The 21,224-nt window shown below is 39.5% G+C and overlaps 1 protein-coding gene across 1 annotated transcript in view; it reads right to left on the bottom strand.

Moving 5' to 3' along the window:
* Positions 1–21,224, bottom strand: part of LOC131237424 (uncharacterized) — a 51,386-nt gene that overhangs the window by 17,858 nt on the left and 12,304 nt on the right. Inside the window, exons 3-5 of the mRNA XM_058235172.1 lie at positions 10,402–10,479; positions 7,756–7,858; positions 5,155–5,243 (exon numbers count right to left, since the gene is read on the bottom strand). Of these exons, the coding sequence (XP_058091155.1) occupies positions 5,155–5,243; positions 7,756–7,858; positions 10,402–10,479 (270 nt within the window). The remainder of the gene's footprint in view (positions 1–5,154; positions 5,244–7,755; positions 7,859–10,401; positions 10,480–21,224) is intronic.

Raw genomic sequence — 21,224 nt, 5'->3', positions numbered from 1 at the left:
GGAGTCTATTGACCACCTTTTCATTCATTGTATTTTTGCCCGCAAGGTATGGGAGCACTTCCTTCACATTTTCCAAATCTCTTGGGCCATGCCGAAGATGGTTGATCAGCTTTTATGGGCCTGGCATGGGGGTATGGTGGGTAAATCCCGGAAAACTGTTTGGAGACTAGTGGCAATGGAAATTTTTTGGTATATTTGGAAGGCCCGTAATAGCCAATGTTTCCAAAACAAGGTCTTCTTGGTTGCGGAAATCACTCATCTGGTCAGAGTAGCCGTTTCCAAATGGGCTCTTTTTGTTAAATCAGCTGTGAACGCTGATCGTTCTTCTTCGATGTTGTCTTCATTTTTATATTCTTTCCCGCTTTGGCGGTTTCTCAATAAAATTTCAGCTATCTCTCATAAAAATAAAAAATAAAAAAACTCTACTCTAATTTCCTATTGCACCATATAAAGTTTCCTAAAATATCCAATCAGATCTCCTTATTGCAGTAAAGAAAAATACCCCAAAGAAGGAAATTGATATATAGAGTTCAAATCTAACCAAAGCATACGTGTGTATCAATTGACATGTTGTGGCTGTATGATCTTTACAAATCCTCCAAAGAGGATGTACAGTTGGTACATAGGTTGATAATGTTGTATATAGGTGGATGATGTTGTACACTTGGACTGGTGGGCCCCATCATTCAACCGGGTGTCAAACAAAGAATCTAATTGGATCTATGGGTTCCACAGTCGAGTGTCAAATATGGGGCTGTGAATTTGTAGGGTTTGAAAGAAATTGAGAGGTGAAAAAGGTAAAAAATTAGGTCTAACAGAGATGAAATTCGACAAAACAGGCATGCTATAAGTGATATTCATTCATCTCGGTAGGACTGACGCCAAATGGAGTGTCTACAACTGGCAAATAGAATCTCATCGCAGGAAATTAAAAAAAGAATAAAAGAAAGAAAGAAAAAACATCCATTCAATCAAATATTCAAAGTATTTAGCATTGTTCATATGTATGGCCTAACAGGCCTATTTAACCCTCATAAGAAGCTTAGGACACAACGTTGGGCAGTTAAGGACCAACATGTTCATAGGATGAGTGTCCCCGAAATTAGGATGTTGAGGAGGATCAGTGGCAAGACCAGGAAAGACAGAATTAGAAATGACTGCATTCGAGGGAACTTAGGGGTAGCACCAATGGGTAAAAGATGAGGGAAAGTAGACTAAGATGGTTTGGTCATGTGCAACGGAGACAAAGAACTGTGCCAGTTAGGAGTGAGTGAGTCCAAGATGATGGCCTTCGATAGAGTAGAATGGTGGAACAAGATTCATGTAGCCAACCCAAATTACTTGGGAATTGGGATAAGGCTTAAATGATGATGATGATGAAGCTTTTAGAAAGAAGCCTCTAGAACTCTATTTCATATTGGATCATATAAATTTTTCTAAAATATCCAATCAGATCTCCTTATTGCAGATTTGCAGTAAAGAAAAATAACCCAAAGAAGGGAATTGATACACAGGGTTCAAATCTACCTAAGCATATGTGTGTATCAATTGACACGTTGTGGCTGTACGATCTCTACAAATCCTCCAAAGAGGATGTACAGATGGTATATAGGTTGATAATGTTGTACACTTGAACTAGTGGGCCCCATCGTCCAACCGGGTGTCAAACAAAGCATCTAACTGGATTTGTGGATTACACCAGGTGTCAAACCGAGTGTTAAATATGAGGATGTGAATGCGTAGGGTTTGGAAGCAATTGAGAGGTGAAACAAGTCAAAAATTAGGGCCTAACGGTGTTCAACAAAATAGGCATGCTATAAGCAATTTCGTGTCTCGGTCAAACACCAACTGGAGTGTCCAAAACTGGCAGATCCTTCACTGTCTAGCTGTTTATGTTGATGAACATTGCAATCACATGTGATAGTGACAAAGATATTGATGAGGTAAAACAAATTCTACCTCGATCCTGTGAGATTAAAGACTTGAGCTTGCTCAAATATTTATTGGAATTAAGATTTCAAAATGCAATATCTTCATATTCAAAGGAAGTAAGCTCTCATTTTCTTTGAGACGGATGATGGGAGCCAACCTGCTTCTGCACACATTGAAGTTGACCATTGTCTTCATCATATGGAATCCACAGTTCTTAGTGATCCAGGCATGTAGTGTCGCTTAGTTGGGAAGTTTATTTATTTGACCAATACTCAACCCAATATTGTACAAACTGTGAGTGTTGTCAGTCAAATCATGCAGCCTCTTTGTTCTCATCATCTCGATGCCTTGCATAGAATCCTTCATTACTAGAAGTTCGCTCCTGACAAAGGGTGGTTGTATGCTGAGCATAGCCATCTCAACATTCAGGAGGCATATTGCAATGCAGATTGGGGTTGGTCATCTGATGAACATGGCTCCACTTTTGGTTATTGTATGTTCGTCGGAAGAATTTCATGGAACAGTAAGAAACGGTCAGTGGTTGTCGTTCCTCTGTCGAAGTTGAATATTGCTCCCTAGCATACTTTCCTAACACTTGCTACATGCGAGATTATTTGGCTAATTGACTTCAGTGTCTTCTTTGTGACATGCACATCACATTTACTACCTGATCCCATTCTATTGTGACAATCAAGCCATTACTCACAACATCACCAATCTTGTGTTTTTTACAAGAGGATAAAACACAAGCATGGAGGTTGATTGTCAATTTGTTGCTGAGAAGATTTTGTCTAGGATTCTTCATATTATTCATCTTCACACCAATGATTAACTTGCAGATATTCTTACAAATGCCATTTATCCTCTCATCTTTAAGCTACCATGGGCAAACTAGGCATGTGTGACATCTACGCTCTAGCTTGAGGGAGAGTTTAGAAATGTAGGTGTGTGTGCATAAATGCGCGAAAAATTGTTTAGGAGTTTCATATTTCTTTTGGTATGGTGTACTATATTTTGGTGCTCTTGCTGGCCACTGGGCACTATTTCTTTCTTCTTCTTCTTCTTCTTCTTATTAAGGTTGATTACAGTAATAATTGGGTGAGAGAGATTCACTAGTCACTCTACAACCCTTCTCTCTCCCAAAATCCTCTTTTCTTATTCTTCTCCACGTGAAAGCTTACAATTTCCATGGAAACTACATTCAACCAAACAATGGAATTACCGTTGGATTCTGCAGTTTTCCATTCATTGAGGATTCCATGGGAATTTTCCACGTCATGTTTTGGATTCCCTCTGTCCGAATAGGCCCCTAAGGAGAGAGGTGTTCTTCAGCAGATGATCTTGCTAAGTGGTTCCTATATCTGAGCTTCATATTACTGATCAGTAGCCGTTGTAATGCAGGGGCATATTCACACCGGGCTCGAGTGGGGTAGCCTGTGGGATGCGGGGACACACTCGGGGTGGGCAGCCCGTGGATTAATTCTCCATGCTCTATCAGTTCGACCTTTTAGAGCAAGTGGTTAATTGTCCTACATCACATTGTTTTAATGGATTTCTGTCTTTTCATTCTTTAAATCAACTGGGGCACGGAGCCTCTTCTTGCCAAACAAAAGATGTACACGCATTTTAAAAAGTATTGGGACTGAATTTGAAGGTGTGGACAAATTGAGATACATTTAGCAATTATTGCCTATTCAAGTATTTCAAGCCAGCCTTCATTTGCACCGAATAGATGCATAGACTACAAAAATACTCATTATGTACTCTCAGACCTTTATTGTACTAACTATTGTTTGCCCATTTCTAGATCCTATGTCCAAATGACCTAAATATCACATTGTTGTCAACCAAATGCACCAATATATCAATATGCTAAACAAGAGATGTCAGTGCCTCAAAGAGAATTCTCTCACACAGTAAGGAAATAACTTGATAACAGAAAGTGTGGCAGATGTTGATAATGTCCGAGATTGAAATAGAAGCCTGCGTCAAATCTCAGAGGTGATGGAAGCCCAATCATGCCAAATGGGAGAGAGGGTAAATGCTCAGTGTGTGCAGTGCAGGTCTAGGGTACTAGAATGCTGAAAATGGCACAACATGCAAATGAGAAGGTAATTGTAGCAAAGAATGACTCCTGAGACGAATTCGTGACACAACTGAGTGCCATCATGGTGTGAACACTGGACAGTGAAACCAAAACCATCTTAACAGCGAACAATGTACATGTTTTTTTTTCTGGGGATGACTAATTGACTGGCCTCAAAAGTCAAGCAAGAGAGAGCAGATTGTAATCTATGAGGCTAATGGTGGCATCTTTTCCTTCTCTCCAAGGAGCATTCTGCTCATGTTCTTTACTGTGTTATCTATAATGCCCAGCAATTCCCATCCATTTTCAATGTCTCTCAAAGAGAGAGAGAGGGAGAGAGAGAGAGGGAGAGAGATAACTCACCCAAAAAACAAAAAAGGAAAGGAAAAAAAAAAAAAAAACATGAAGAAGATGAAGAGACCTTCTCAAGGCCTAACTGAAGGTACAATGAGCCTGCACATGTCTAGGTCAGAATCTTATGTCATAGAGTCACAAAAACGAGATGCCGAATCAAAAGCAGATGCAGACTATAGGGCTTTGCAGGAGCATCTAAGCAAAGATGAGTCAAACAAATTCTTAAAAGAAAGATGAAACTTGTATCACTAAAAATATCGAGATAATCAGTGTTCATGGCACATGAACTGTGTCATGCTTGAAAAAAGTGTATTGAGTTTCACTTCCTCACAACTCACAAGAAAGTTTTTGAGGGAATGAAACCATAGCATTCACTACCAATCAAATTGCTGACATGAGGACTGAAGATTTTTTTATGAAATATATTCAATACCAAGGGAAACATTATTACTGAAGAATTTTCTCATGACAGGTAACCACATCCCCTAAGAAGTTTTCAATGCCCCGGTGACACCAAATAAGCTCAAGGGGAATGATAGAGTCTCATTAAACTGGAAAAATATAAACATTCTTCATTGAGGTGCAAGGAATTTTCTTTTAATGAGATGTACAGTGTTGTTGATATTACCTAATAGCTGTATTATCTAAACTATGGTGAAATTTTTGAGAACTTCCTTCAACAAACACAATATAAATAACTATAGAGGAGGAAGTTAACAAATGGTGCCATATCAGGAAGTTAAAAGCTCCAACTTGAACTAATATCAATCTAACAACCTTACTTTTTCTTAATGTTCTCAATGGACATCTTATGATTCACTCCAACCACATCATAAGGGCAGTCCGCCTCAACTCCGATAATGCGTGTCACCTGATCAATACCAGTCGAGGAAGCAGTAAGATAAGCAGCAAACTTAAATAACCATTTAATCGCAGGCAAAGACGAAATAGGGTAAAGAAGCAATATAGATCGGACAATCATACTTCTAAAAAAAGGACAAATCATGCCAATTGCCTCTCAACTGTCAATACCTATAAAAAAATTAAAACTGAGCACATTACATATAGCCTAAACTACGAGTTCCCAACATTATATATATATAAAAAAAAAAAAGAGCAGTTCATCACATAGTTGCCCGTTGAGCACATAGTTGTCTACCAAGCAGCTACTAGATTAACTGGATCAATTGAGGGCTATTATACGAGAGGGGAAAAAATATTATACGTTCCAAAATATCATCATAGTAAAAATTACATTTCAGACTCAAGGAACGTGCTATTTTAAATGCATAAAGCAAATTGCAAACACTTGAGCTCGGAACAAGAACACAAAGTTATATTCTCTGTTAAATGGCAGGCAAGGGCGCCTCACCCACTCACTGTAAACTCCTAGAAATGATGCATTGATAATTGGCTTAGATTGAACCTCACGAGAAATAAGATATCTCATCTTTTTCTTCTACAATTTTTGCCCTTTTTTAATTATAACTTAAATTTTATTGCAAAAGAAAATGAAAAAACAAGACAACAAAATAGATGATGAGGGTCATCTAGAAATACAAGAGAATCGACCCCAAAACAAGAGCAAAACTCATACATAAAAGTTTCCCCCAATTACAATGGATTCCCACGAAGACAAGCCTGGAGAACTCCCTCCCTTAAATCCAGGGGTGGTCATGACTTGAGGATCATAGACTGGATTCTCCTTTTGAAGGGAAATAACATAGACACTGTATCTTAGAAGATTCTGAGGTTCCGTTCTTTCCAAGTGCCTCAAAGAGCTACAACAAGGAAGCATTTTTCACAGGATCTCTAATTTTGGACTTTGGAGTAAAAGGGCCTTTATCCCATCACACCAAAAGCACCCAGATAGAATCATTAAGCACCCACAAAAAACCAAAGAGAGCAAAAGGTGCCTCCAGATATCCCTACAACCTTGCAATGAATCAAGAGATGATTCAAAGACTGCCTCTTTCCTGCAAATGAAGTACACATTTGGAATCACAAAATTCCTCTTTTGAAGGTTGTCGATCGTGAGGATCTTGTTTACCATAGCAATCTACACAAACACTTCAACTCTAGGAAGGATGGATGAATTCCACACCTTTGCTAGTGCAGTAAGATTATCACCCCTCATCAAAATGGATAGAAGAAGCAACCTAGAAGAGAAGATTTGTTTTTTGACCACATCAACACCTTTTTATCTTCTTATGACTCTATTAACAGTTTAACACTATATAATTTTGCAACATGAACCTAAAACAAAGGGCCCGATGTCTTCATCTGTGAGGTTCTTTTGTATAAGCACATTCCAAACCACACCCCTTCTTTCAATATTATAGCAATTCTCACCTTATTCCCTTTGCACACGGAAAGGCATGCAAAGAGGGAAAAGATTCTGCTAGGGAACATGGCGAATCCACACCATCCCAGAATCTCACTCTATTGACCAACAATGTACCAAGTTCCTTTCTTAAAATCCTTGCTTGCCTTTGCCACAGATCTCGATTGACTTCAGATACCTCCTGATGGAACAAACTAATATCTTTACGAGCTTAAGAAATCACCTTTATTTAGGGAACACCACAGAACCATGCATCCTTGGTATGATAACCTCCAGATCCTAATTTTGTATTCACAATCCTTGTGAATAGTAAAAGGAATCTTGCTCCTCAAACTGGAGCTAGTTGTGTTAAAAGAGGATTTTATAGAACCCAAATCAAGAATGCCTGGAGAGAAAATTCCCTTGTGGATAGAACTTCTGATTTCTTAGCGTGCTTTGAGAAACATGCATTGGACACATAGAGGTTCTGATCATTGATCTTAATTGCTGATCCAGCTGGGCACATACCTTAGGGCCACCTTGCCAAAATCACGCCAGTCGAAAGCCACAATTGTTTGACCGATGGGCTCCAAAATGGACAGTCCAAATTGTTTGAATGAAAAAGGTCCGATCATAAATCTAGACTGCCCAGCACTTACAACCCGCCTTGAATTGCCCATCGCTCTACAAATCATTTTCATCAGACAATTCTAACCGTCCAATCTGACCTATGAATTGGGCAAAGATAACAAAAGGCCAACAATCAGATAGATGGGATCATTGAACCAGTGGGGTTTTGCAATGGTGGCCCTGAAAGAGTAATGTGGACCAAAAGATCATCTAGATCAATATCATGTGTTAGTCATGTGTCCAGTATTGTGATATGCACCACAACATGATGCATATGGGTTATATTGGATTATTCCTAGACATCAAATTACAACTGACAATAAAAAATAAAAATAAAAAAAAGATAAACACTTTTAATAATTTTATCAAAAATCCATGACTGAGAGAGAGAGAGAGAGAGAGAGAGAGAGAGAGAGAGAGATTTTGGAACCTCTTCAAAGCGCTCAGCCTCATTTGCTGATTCGGCTTCTGCAACCACGGCAGGCGGCGGAGGGCCGATGAATAAATCATTATCCACCTCCAACTCAGCTTCCCTGTATAATAACCACATTAGAGAGAATCAATTTCTTTAGGGCCTGTATATAAGTTTTGAAAGTACTTGATTGGAATTGATTGTTCAGTGATTCCTGTTTTCCTAGAAAAAAGGTGGAAAGGAGACATCTTTCGCATATTTGAGAGTTTAAAAAAATTCTAAGTTTTAGGGCTTGTTTGGTAAGCACCTAAAAATGAGTTCATCTCATTTTAGTTAATCAGAATCATGTATTAGAGATCTTATTTCAGTTTGGGGTTTCGATAGGATAAAACGCCTCATTTCAGAATACCATATGAGGTGAATGTCCACCCCTGGATTGCATCTTAGATGATGATCTGAACCGTTCATGTTCTCATTACTACAATATAGAAGCTATGGTCTTATAATCATGCTTCATTGATGATCTTGACCTTTGACTCTTCGATTTATTTTTATTTTTATTTTTATTTTTTTGAAAGGATTGACTCTTGGATTTGAATATAAGACATTACAAAATTACTTTCCAATGTTCCATATTCATCTTCAAACACAATCATCAGTTCAACAAATATTTCTGAGGGTGGCCCATGTAGTATAGAATCCAAAAATTGAACGATGCATATCATCATCTAAGATACAACCCAATAGTGGAAACCCATCCCCCATACAATACTATGATACGGGGGCATCATATCCTATCAAAACCCCTATTTCAGCAAGGATTAAAAAATAATCTTGATAACCAACAATCAAGATATCTAATGCATAATTGCGGTTAACTAAAATGAGATGAACTCATTTTTAGGTATCTACCAAACTGTGGTTTCAGGGTTACTTTCATGGAATCTACATTATGAAATAAATGGTGGAGATGTAATTAGTTCATAAATGCCCAAAAGTATTGGAAGGCAAGGATCACCAAAATTGTACTCCTGGATGGCCTACCAGCCTCCATAGTTGTTGCAATTTTTCCTATGGTTCGGATAAACTATTAGATGGCCCGCCACCATCAATGTATTTCATGGAAAATCTAGAAAAGTGAAAGAAGAGAATTTATGGGATTGTTGGGAATAGTGGACCGCCCTTGTTTGGGTTTTGAACAGTGGGCAATTCAAGGCGTGCCATCCATATCAATTATGCTTGAAAAGGTTCAATCATTGATTTGGACCATCCATCATGTGCAGCCTGCTTTTGATGGCCCATCCATCTCATAAATCACTTTGATTGGATGAACGTAATATTCTAATTGATGGCTAAGAGAATGGATGGTCGATATTTTAAACTAGAAAAGGTCTGATCATTGATCTGGACCATCCATATGCATGGGCCACTTATGATTTTCATCCCTCTCAAAAACCATATCTATTGGATGATCCTAACCATCTGACCAATGGCTAGGTGAGTGGATGGTCATTGTTAACTATACCATAAAAGGTTTGATCATTGACCTGGATCATCCATTTGGACCCTCCTTTGATTTCGTCCCTCTCAAAAACCACTTTTGATGGACGATCCTAATCATTTGACCTGTAGCAAAGAAAAATGGACATTAAATGATTATACTAGAAAAGGTCCAATCATTGATGTGAACCATCCATCATGTGTGGTCCACCATTGTATGCCCAACGGCTATCCCTCATAAAACCCCCTTTGATTAAATGATCACAACCATCCTACCAAAGGTTTGGAAAATGGATGGTACATGTTGATTATTCAAGAAAAAATTTGGTCATTGATTTGGATGACCATCATGGGCGGCCCAACTTTGATGCCTATTCCTCTCAAAATTTACTTTGATTGGATGATCCTAACCAGCTAACGAATAGGTAGAACAATGGAAAGTCCATATTAATCGTACTAGAAAAGGTCAGACCAATCAATGATCTAGACCATCCATCATGCAAGGTCCAACTTTGATTAACCATCCCTCTCAAAAACCACATTGATCGAATGATTCCAAAGGAACGATCAACCAATGATTTGGATTGTCCATCATGTGCGCCTCACCTTTGACAACCCATCCCTCCTAAAAATGGACAGCCCGCAAAAAGGAGAGGAGAGAAGGAAGCAAATGGGGAAGAGAATATTTGCTCTGAAAATGGTAAAACACGGGGGTTGAGAAATTTTTGGAGGAGAGAAAATCTCCTCTCTTTGATTTTACTTTCCATCCAAATTAAAAACTTCCAAACAAGATAACGCGATAAAGGTAAAAGAATGATTTCTTCACTTTTGTCAATCCAAGCTCCCACAAGATAAAACAGCTTAACATATGCAAGAAATATTATATAATAAAAAAATCTGCAAAAGATTGATAAAAATGAAAGAAAGAAAAATAATAAAAATAAGCATACTCTCACTATTAGGTCAACTTACTAAGACGCACACTATAAAAGCCAAACGTACTCTCACACTTAGGTGAGCTTACTAAGATGCGCACTATAAAAGCCAATAGTATAGAACAAGTATGATAAACATTAACTAGACCACCTATGTCAGAAGTAACACCATGAAATGATAAACATTAACTAGACCGCCTATGTCAGAAGTAACACCATGAATAAATACCTTAGCACAGTCTCTGCTTCTGTTAACCTGGCTGCCGCAGCCAGTAACTCAGACGATGGCATTGCAGGGCCAATAAACCTGCACGAGAAGACATTAAGACAACAATACAGATGAAAGCCCAACACAGGAAATAAGTATTGAATATTGAAAGAAAAACATTTGGTCCTTGATAGAGTGGAATGGCGTATCACGATTCACTGTTTTCCATGTCAGTATTGACGAATGTATCACTCCCTTCGGAATTGGGATACGGAAAAATATCGGTTATTGCATGGGAAATATCGGATGTAACATGTAATGTATCACTGTTTTTGGGAAACATCGGGAAATTGGTCAGATTTTTCAATGAAACTTCAGGGGATGTTAAAGAGGAAATCAATATGTACTTAGAAATCAAAAGATCTCAAAAAACAAGTGCACAAAATCAACATATGGTCCCAAACCATGCACTTTTTGACAGAAGTGATGCAAATATATTCAAAATCAGTTCATATAATTTATAAATCTAATAGGATACGTATGAAAGTACAAAATTTAATTATCTTTAAAAATTACACACCTAGCGTGCTAGTAAATAAAATAAAATTGCCCAAATTATACCTCATAACCCAAAAATACGTTTAATTCATCATCTAAAGATGAGATTAGTGGACATTTACCAGACAGTTAAAAATGAAAAAAGTCCTATAGTCCTATTTCAACAAACAAGTGTCCACGAATCAAAGGTTAGGATCGTTCAAACATCTGATTTTTGGACCGTGACTTGGCAACAATGGGTTCCACAACTAAATTGGTTTAATTTGAGTTAATATATAGCAAGTGTACAACCTCTAAGTGCATGCCTATCAATTGTTATACATTGCGAGAGTACCATATAACATCCCTTTCTAAATAATGAATACTCTAATACTTTCGTAGAGCATGATATGCAATATACAAACACAAAAATTGTTAAGAAATTGCTTAAGTGGCATGCAAATAATTCAAAATAAACCATCCAAATGATGGGCACCAATTGAGATGCATCATGAGTAGAGAATGGTTTGATGATTGTAGTATGAAGAAAAGAGGAGAAGATTGAGAGAGAAGTAGAAGAAAGAGGAAAGTTTTGAGAAAGATATTGTGTTAGGCTTAACATGCCCTAACACACAATATTTTATTATAACAGAGCATATAGTACACCGTAAGAGAAGGCAAAAGTGTGCACATGCACTTATATTAAAAAACTATACACTAGCATTCTCTACACTCCCCCTCAAGTTAGAGCATAGATGTTGATCATGCCCAACTTGTCACGAACACAATGAAGAGCATCTCGACTCAAGGACTTTGTAAGAACATCAGCAAGTTGATCCCCGGATCGAACAAAAGGGGTAACGATTTCCTTAAAAGCAACTTTCTCCCGAGTAAAGCGACAGTCGACCTCAATATGCATGATTCGCTTGGGGAAAACCGGGTTACGAGCAATATGGATGGCCGCTTGGTTGTCACAATAAAAGAGAATAGGATCTGAAGGAGGATAGCAAAGTTCTTCAAAAAGGTTGCGAAGCCACACAAGCTCACACATCGCATGAGCCATAGCATGATATTCTGCTTCAACCGAGGACCGAGCAACAACCGGTTGCTTCTTGCTCTTCCATGTTATAATATTGCCACCAAGGAAGGTACAGAAGCCGAATATAGAGCGGCGATCATAAGTACTACATGCACAATCAGCATTGGAATAGCCAGAAAAATGAAGATGACCATGCAACTGAAAGTGGAGGCCAAGACCCGAGGCTGATTTTAGATACTGAAGTATGCGGTAGGCAACCGTGAGATGGGAGGTACGGGGAGCTTGCATCAATTGGCTAACAACACTCATCGCAAATGAGAGATCTGGGCGAGTAATAGTCAAGTAAATAAGCCGGCCTACAAGTCGTCGATACATCCCAGGATCAGTAAGGAGAGCACCATCATCTGGTCGAAGTTTCTGCGAAGTATTCATAGGAGTGGTAGCAGGCTTGGACCCTAACATGTCGGTCTCCATGAGAAGATCGAACGCATATTTTCGTTGTGACAAGACCAATCCGGATGAGGAGCGACCAACTTCAATTCCGAAGAAGTAGCGAAGAGGACCCAAGATTCTTGATCTCAAACTTAGTCGTCAAATATTCTTTGACCTCCCACATTCCAACAGAATCAATACCGGACAGAACAATATCATCCACATAGACAATGAGAACCATGAAACCCGTTGATCGGCAATATATAAAGAGATAATGATCAGCATAACTACGAAAAAAGCCGAACTCCAAGAGAGCCTTATTGAATTTTTCAAACCATGCACACGGGGATTGTTTGAGTCCATAAAGAGCCTTCTTCAACCGACATACAAGCGCAGGGTTGTGGGAAGCAACAAAGCCAGGAGGTTGATGCATGTAGACTTCATCTGCAAGGTCCCCTTGGAGAAATGCATTATTAACATCAAGTTGAAACAATGGTCGTAATAAATTAACGGCCAAGGAGATCACAATGTGAATCGAATTAAGCTTAGTCACCAGAGAGAATGTCTCGAAGTAATTCACACCATGAGTCTGTGTGTAACCCTTGGCAACAAGACATGCTTTATAGCGACCAATGGAGCCATCTGGAAGAAACTTGATCGTATAAACCCATCGACATCCAACAGGTTTATGCCCTAAAGGAAGTGGCACAAGGTCCCAAGTATAATTCTTCTCAAGAGCAGACATTTCTTCTACCTCATTCGTCTAATTAGGACTTTGAATAGCATGTGAGAGAGACCGAGGAATAGTCTGTGCTGAAAGGGAAGCTGCAAACGACTGAAAAGATGGTGAAAGATGATCATATGAAACGAAATTACTAATGGGGTATTGAGTACAAGATCGTGACCCTTTGCGCAAGGCAATCGAGAGATCTAAACTCGAGGTAGGAGAGTTACCTAAGCCAACATCCAAAGTGAGCGGAAGGGTGGATGGCTGAGCGTGTGAAGATTTATCTCGACGATGATACACCCGCAGAGGCTTAGGGTCACCCAAATCACCAACATGATGTTGAACGGAGGGGAGAGGAGTTTCCCCGTGATCACTAGTGGAGAGAGGAAGAGGATAAGAGTCATACTCCCCTTGACTCGTAAGAGGATCACAGAGGAATCGACCTAGAGCTGAGAAAAAAAGAAATATCCTCAAAGAAGGTTACATCGGCAGAAACATATTTCTTACGAGTCAATGGGTCAAAACATTTATACCCTTTTTTACTCTGAGTATACCCTAAAAAGACACACTTAATTGCCATGAGACTAAGTTTATCATCACTTCCATCCAAAATTTGAAGAAAGCATTTGCAACCAAAAACTTTAGGTGATGGAGGAAACGGATTATCATGAGGATACAATATAATAAATGAAGATTTGTAAGACAGGATACGTGAGGGCATACGATTAATAAGAAAAGTAGCAGTTAGAAGAACATCACCCCAACAATGTTTAGGTAAGTGCATACCAAGAAGAAGGGTGTGAGCAACTTCAAGAAGATGATGATTCTTTTGTTCTGTGATACCATTTTGTTGAGGTGTGTGAGCACACAACGTCGTAGACAAAATACCATGTCCCCCCCCTCCCCCCCTCTAAAATTATGAGAATGGAGGGTTTTTATAAAACATTGAAATTGAGTGCACACTTTATGATAAAACACTTTAAACGCATCAAACACTTCACTTTTAGATTTCAAAAAATAAATCCAAGTCATGCGTGAATAATCATCAATAAAGGTAACAAAATATCTAAATCCAAAAGAGAAGGTAACTGGAGCTGGTCCCCAAACATCCGAGTGAACCATAACAAAAGGTTGAGATTTCCTCCAAGCTGTCGTCTATTTTGAAACCGAAACAAAATATCTTTTGAAATCCTCCAAGCTCTACAGATATCTTAGGAGCCCGTGAGAAGTTGTCGTATATTTTGGATGATCCTCAAAGCTCTACAGATGCTACCTACAAGTCTTGGACAAAGGAGAATTATCAAGTTATTGCATGGTTGTTAAATAGTAAGGATTCCTCGATTCACCGCTCAATGATGTTTTTATCCTCAGCTAAAGGCATTTGGGATACGCTTCATGATATGTTCTCGAAGTCTCAGAATTTTTCACGGGTATTCCAGCTTATTCAAGAAATTGGTCGGTTCCAACAAAACTCATGATCATTAAAAGATTACTATTTGATGCTTCGTGACATGTGGGATGAGTTGGACTTTGTATCAGCCTCTTCCTTCCAAATGTAAAAAGGATCGTGAACATGCCCATAAGCAGCGGGATGATACTCGTATCATACAGTTCCTAGTTGGGTTAAATTACGATTATCTCCATGTTTGAGATTAGGCTATTATGCAGAATCCTCTTCCCCCATTGACGACAGTCTATGCCATGTGTCAGCGCGCTACCATCTCTACTCTTCCTTCTCATTCATTTTCGCACATCTTGTTGGCGATCAGTCCTCTCTTGGCCTCGGGTATCATCCTTGAGTTCAGGCCGCATTTCTGGTTATGGTGGTCGTGGTAAAGGCCGTGAGAGAGATCGCAATCGTAGCGATCGTAATCTTCGTAGTCGTGGTGGACGTGGACGAGGACATGATGGTTCCCGCATTTGTTAGCATTGCGATGGAACTAATCACACTGTTAATTATTGCTAGTAAATCCATGGTAATCCTACGTATGTCGCTACTTCTGTTGCATCCAGAGTTGCTCCTGAGACAGTCTTCCACCCCGACGGCTGAGCAGTCTACTTCAGGGGAATCTCTCATCATTTCTCAGGCTGCATATGATGCCCTTATGTGGCTTCACGTTCGTAATATTCCTGAGCCATCTCACGCAGCTTCGGCCCAGTTAGGTACTGCTCTTCTTGCGTCATCCTCTCTTACCTCCTGGATCATAGACTCTGGAGCTTCCTCCCATATGACTGGTAAGTCTCAATTCTTTTCCTCTTATTCTCCTTCTCCCCACACTCAGTATGTCATAATCGCAGATGGAACCCAAACTCACATCTCTGGGATTGGTTTCATCCCTCTTTCTTCTTCTGTCTATCATCAGTTTTGCATGTGCCACGTTTTCCAATAAACTTATTGTCTGTTAACTCTCTTACTAAATCATTAAATTGTTCCATTACCTTTTTGCCTTCTTATTGTTTGTTCCAGGACCTACAGACGAAGAGAGTGATTGGTGGGGGGTGAGTGAGGAGGCATTTATTTTCTCGATGATACACCCGTTGCAGCTTCTAGTACCATTTCTCTGGATCAAGAGTCCATGACACGGTGGCACTGCCGCTTAGGCCACCCATCCATAGCTAGATTGAGAATTTTGCTTCCCTCCTTATCTGTCACTAAACCGTTATGCTGTGATATTTGTGAATTGTCTAAGCATCATCGTGCTACGTTTCCTCTTAGCTCTTCTGGGAAGAAATCTCAACCTTTTATTTTGGTTCACTCGGATGTCTGGGGACCAACTCCAATTACCTCCACATTTGGATTTAGATATTTTGTTACCTTTATTGATGATTATTCACGCATGACTTGGATTTATCTTTTGAAATCTAAAAGTGAAGTGTTTGATGCATTTAAAGTGTTTTATCATGAAGTGTGCACTCAATTTCAATGTTCCATAAAAACCCCCCATTCTGATAATGGGGGGGAATACATGTTTACTGCCTTTCTATCCTTCTTGCAAGAACATGGTATTTTATCTACGATATCGTGTGCTCGCACACCTCAACAAAATAGTATCGCAGAATGAAAGAATCATCATCTTCTTGAAGTCGCTTGCACCATTCTTCTTGATATGCACTTACCTAAACATTTTTGGGGTGATGCTCTTTTAACTGCTACTTTTCTTATTAATCGTATACCCTCACATATCCTGTCTTACAAATCTTCATTTAGTATATTGTATCCTAATGATAATCCATTTCTTCTACCACCTAAAGTTTTTGGTTGTACATGCTTTCTTCAAATTTTGGATGGAAGTAATGATAAACTTAGCCCCGTGGCAATTAAGTGTGTCTTTTTAGGGTATACTCGGAGTCATAAATGCTATAAATGTTTTGACCCATTGACTCGCAAGAAATATGTCTTTGCCGATGTAACCTTCTTTGAGGATATTTCTTTTTTTCTCAGCTTCAGGCCGATCCCTCTGTGATCCTCTTACGAGTCAGGGGGAGTATGAGTCTCATCCTCTTCCTCTCTCCACTAGTGATCACGAGGAAACTCTTCTCCCCTCCGTTCAACATCATGTTGGTGATTTGGGCGACCCTAAGCCTCTGCGGGTGTATCATCGTCGAGATAAATCTTCACACGCTCAGCCATCCACCCTTCCGCTCACTTTGGATGTTGGCTTAGGTGACTCTCCTACCTCGAGTTTAGATCTCCCGATTGCCTTGCGCAAAGGGTCACGATCTTGTACTCAATACCTCATTAGTAATTTCGTTTCATATGATCATCTTTCACCATCTTTTCAGTCGTTTGCAGCTTCCCTTTCAGCACAGACTATTCCTCGGTCTCTCTCACATGCTATTCAAAGTCCTAATTAGACGAAGGAGATGATAGAAGAAATGTCTGCTCTTGAGAAAAATCATACTTGGGACCTTGTGTCACTTCCTTTAGGGCATAAACCTGTTGGATGTCGATGGGTTTATACGATCAAGTTTTTTCTAGATGGCTCCATTGGTCGCTCTAAAGCATGTCTTGTTGCCAAGGGTTACACACAGACTCATGGTGTGGATTACTTCGAGACATTCTCTCCGGTGGTTAAGCTTAATTCGATTCACATTGTGATCTCCTTAGCCGTTAATTTATTATGACCATTGTTTCAACTTGATGTTAATAATGCATTTCTCCAAGGGGACCTTAGGGCATAAACTTGATGAAGTCTACATGCATTAACCACCTGGCTTTGTTGCTTCCCACAACCCTGCACTTGTATGTCGGTTGAAGAAGGCTCTTTATAAACTCAAACAATCCCCCCGTGCATGGTTCAAAAAATTCAGTCAGGCTCTCTTGGAGTTCGGCTTTGTTCGTAGTCATGCAGATCATTCTCTCTTTATATGTCGTCGATCAACGGGCATCATGGTTCTCATCGTCTATGTGGAAGATATTGTTCTGTTCGGTAGTAATTCTATTGGAATGGGGGAGGTCAAAGAATTTTTTAAGACCAAGTTTGAAATCAAGGATCTTAGTCCTCTTCGCTACTTCCTTGGAATTGAAGTTGGTCGCTCCTCATCCAAATTGGTCTTATCACAACGAAAATATGTGCTCAATCTTCTCATGGAGACCGGCATGTTAAGGTGCAAGCCCGCTACCATTCCCATGGATACTTCGCAGACGCTTCGACCAGATGATGGTGCTCTCCTTACTGATCCCGAGATGTATCGACGACTTGTAGGCTGGCTTATTCACCTGACTATTACTCGCCCATATCTCTCATTTACGGTGGGCGTTATTAGCCAATTCATACAAGCTCCCCGTACCTCCCATCTCACGGATGTCTACCGCATACTTCGGTATCTAAAATCAGCCCCGTGTCTTGGCCTCCACTTTCAGTTACATGGTCATCTTCATCTTTCTGGCTATTCCGATGTTAATTGTGCAAGTAGTACTTATGATCGTTGCTCTACATCTGGCTTCTATACCTCCCTAGGTGGCAATCTTATAACATGGAAGAGCGAGAAGCAACCGGTTGTTGCTCAGTCCTCAGTTGAAGCCGAATATCTTACTATGGCTCATGCAACGTGTGAACTCGTGTGGCTTCGCAACCTTCTTGAAGAACTTGGCTATCCTCCTTCAGATCTTGTTCCTCTTCACTGTGACAACAAAGCGGTTATCCGTATTGCTCGTAACCCGATTTTCCACAAGCGAACCAAGCATATTGAGGTCGACTGTCACTTTATTCGGGAGAGTTGCTTCTAAGGAAATCGTTACCCCTTTTGTTCGATCCGGGGATCAACTTGCTAATGTTCTTACAAAGTCCTTCAGTCGAGATGCTCTTCATCGTGTTCATGACAAATTGGGCATGATCAACATCTATGCACCAACTTGAGGGGGAGTATAGAGAATACGTATGCTAATGCATGTGCACACTTTCCTCTTCTCCTGCGGTGTACTATATGCTCTATTATAATAAATTATTGTGTTAGAGCATGTAGAACCCAACACAACATCTTTTCCAAAACTCTCCTCTTTCTTTTTCTTCTCCTCACTCTTCTCCTCTTTTCTTCACACTACAATCATCAAACCATTCTCTACTGATATAACCCCGAACCACACAATCAAGACCATGTGACTCAACTCCTATGTGGATTCAACAACGGAACAGCATGCAATGAAGAATGGTATAGTTAAATACACTTCAATGTTAACAATCTCTTGTATCATGACTTTAGAACTAGAGAACTATCAAGCAAGGCTTTACCGAAACTGCTAATAGGTTAGGAATCAAGGTACAGCACCTACAATGATGACATGGGGCTATGTCCCACACATAATAATGCAGGACACATGATTTAATGCTAACATGCAACGTGGAGATTATGAAAGAGTCCATAAAGTAATTCAATTAAAAAAAGATGTTAACCCATCAAGTAATTAAGAGTAAACGATAGGAAATAAAATCTGATTTAACATACATCACATGCTCATATGCTAAGAAATCACATAAATCAATTAAAACTAGGCCCGGTGGAAGGCTAGAACTTCCAATTTATCATAGGCAAGTTCCACACTCAAGGGACTATCTTGTAGGTTTTATGATTAGGGTTAGGAAAGGGAAAATCTGAATTTTGGAAAATTAGGGTTCATGGGAATTGGGGATTTTGGAATTAGAGTTTTTAGAAATCGGGGAAAATAGGAAATTGGGGATCTTGGGTTTAGAGTAGGGTTATGGATGGGGAATCAAGGGGTTTTGATGGGGGAAGCAAGGGAAAATCAACGGATTGAGCAGTTGTCCATACAGTCAGCCAAGGGCCCCGCACGTGTGGGTCGTTGGCTACGGGTTTTTGGATCCTTAATTGTTTATTTCAGTTGGGGTTAAAGTTGGATGATGAAAAGTTGAAAAAAAGATGATTTGGATGGCTTTGGATAGGAATGGAAGAAGAGATATGAAGTTTTTGGAAAAAATCCTCTTTGGGATAGAAAGGAAGGGAGATGATAGATGGAAGCCCCGCACCTCCATTGAATGGGAAATGGAATCACATCACTCCCAAGCTCCAAATCACGTGGAGTATTCTTCAAATCACATGAAGAAGAAAACACACAGCTTCTTTTTTTTTTTTCAAAATAATGGCATTAGGGCTTCATACACCCATCTTTCTCTTTAATAGTCTCATAAAAGACTTTTTACAAAAAGACACTCTCAGATAAGATTCTCAACATAAAGACGCTTAATAAATTAAAAGTTGTTCCTAACTCCCTAATGTCAACACAAATATAAGTTATACCAAAAATAACAAAGCATGTAAATAATCTAAATAACTAAATTATTTCATGACCCATGGGAGTCCACGATCAAGATGTTCAATGATAACGATCCAATGGTCCAATCATCATGTCCATCAAGCTCTTATATACAACTCACGTGCATCTTCCTAGTGCAGGGTCTTCAAGATGCACGAACATGCACATGGGGTCTTCAACGTGGCTAGGAATGTGGATTGGGCTAAGTAAGCCCCATGTAATGTTCGTTTAGCCATAAGGAGACCGGCTCCGCCCTCTTCCTCTAGTATGGTGCTTAGATGTCCTCATCACATAAGACTAGCAAAACCCCATCAGAGAGCATATGGCATATGGAAATCAAAAGTAGAGAAATAATCATGAAGGGAGAGTATTCTCTTGTGTTTGTTTCTCCTTGTAAATCTATTTAAAGAGCAAAACTGTTTGCAAAAGATAAGATACACAGGTTGTCTGTGCTAGCTGTCCTATGACTGCCAAAACTGTAAATTAGTATGTAGATATACACAAGAGAATATGCAATATTGGGTATGGTGTTCTCCAAGCGTACGCCGCATACCTAAGTCTATAAACACTAACCCCCCCACCCCGATAGTCAACTCCATGTGCTTAGTACGTTCATGGAAGAATGGATTCAATGCAGTATGTATGGCTGTTGGCTGCCTAGTTGTCACAATGTAGATGAATGGAGGAAGATGTTGGAAATCTTATATCCTAAAGAAGAGCCTTCACCTAGATCAGTTCACAAGCAGTATGAGACATTGCATGATATTCAGCTTTAGCGAATAAACAGGAGGCAACAAATTGTTTCTTTTCCATGTGACAGAATTTCCTCCATCAAAAGTACAATACCTTATAGTAGAGCGCCTATCGGAGGAAGAATCAAAACAATCAGCATCACAAAATATGCTGATATTCAAGTGTCCATGATTGGAATAAAGAAGACCACAACCAGGTGCACCCTTCAAATAATGAAGTAGTTAATAAACTACATTGAAATGATGACAACATGGTTGTTGCATGAAGTGACTTACAATGCCAACAACATAGGAGATGTCTAACCTTGTAAAATTGAGATAGATTAAGCATCCCACTACTCGACAATACATCCCAGGATTATCAATTTCATCAAACTGTCATTCGTGCAATTTATGATTGACTTCAACAAGAGTACCAACAGGTAGGGCCCTAAGTAATCCAGCCTCGGAAAAAGGTCAAGGGCATATTTTTTTAGAGAGATATTCCTCGTTTAGAGTGAGAAACCTTAGTGACAAAGGACTTTAGCAACCCTAGATTCTTCATTTCAAATGAGAAAGCTAAGAACTTCCCAACCTTCGCAATTT

The sequence above is a fragment of the Magnolia sinica genome, chromosome 2 (assembly GCF_029962835.1).
Source record: "Magnolia sinica isolate HGM2019 chromosome 2, MsV1, whole genome shotgun sequence".
Lineage (NCBI taxonomy): Eukaryota > Viridiplantae > Streptophyta > Magnoliopsida > Magnoliales > Magnoliaceae > Magnolia > Magnolia sinica.
Note: the sequence above shows the minus strand (reverse complement) of the source record. Positions and strands in the feature narration are given on the sequence as shown.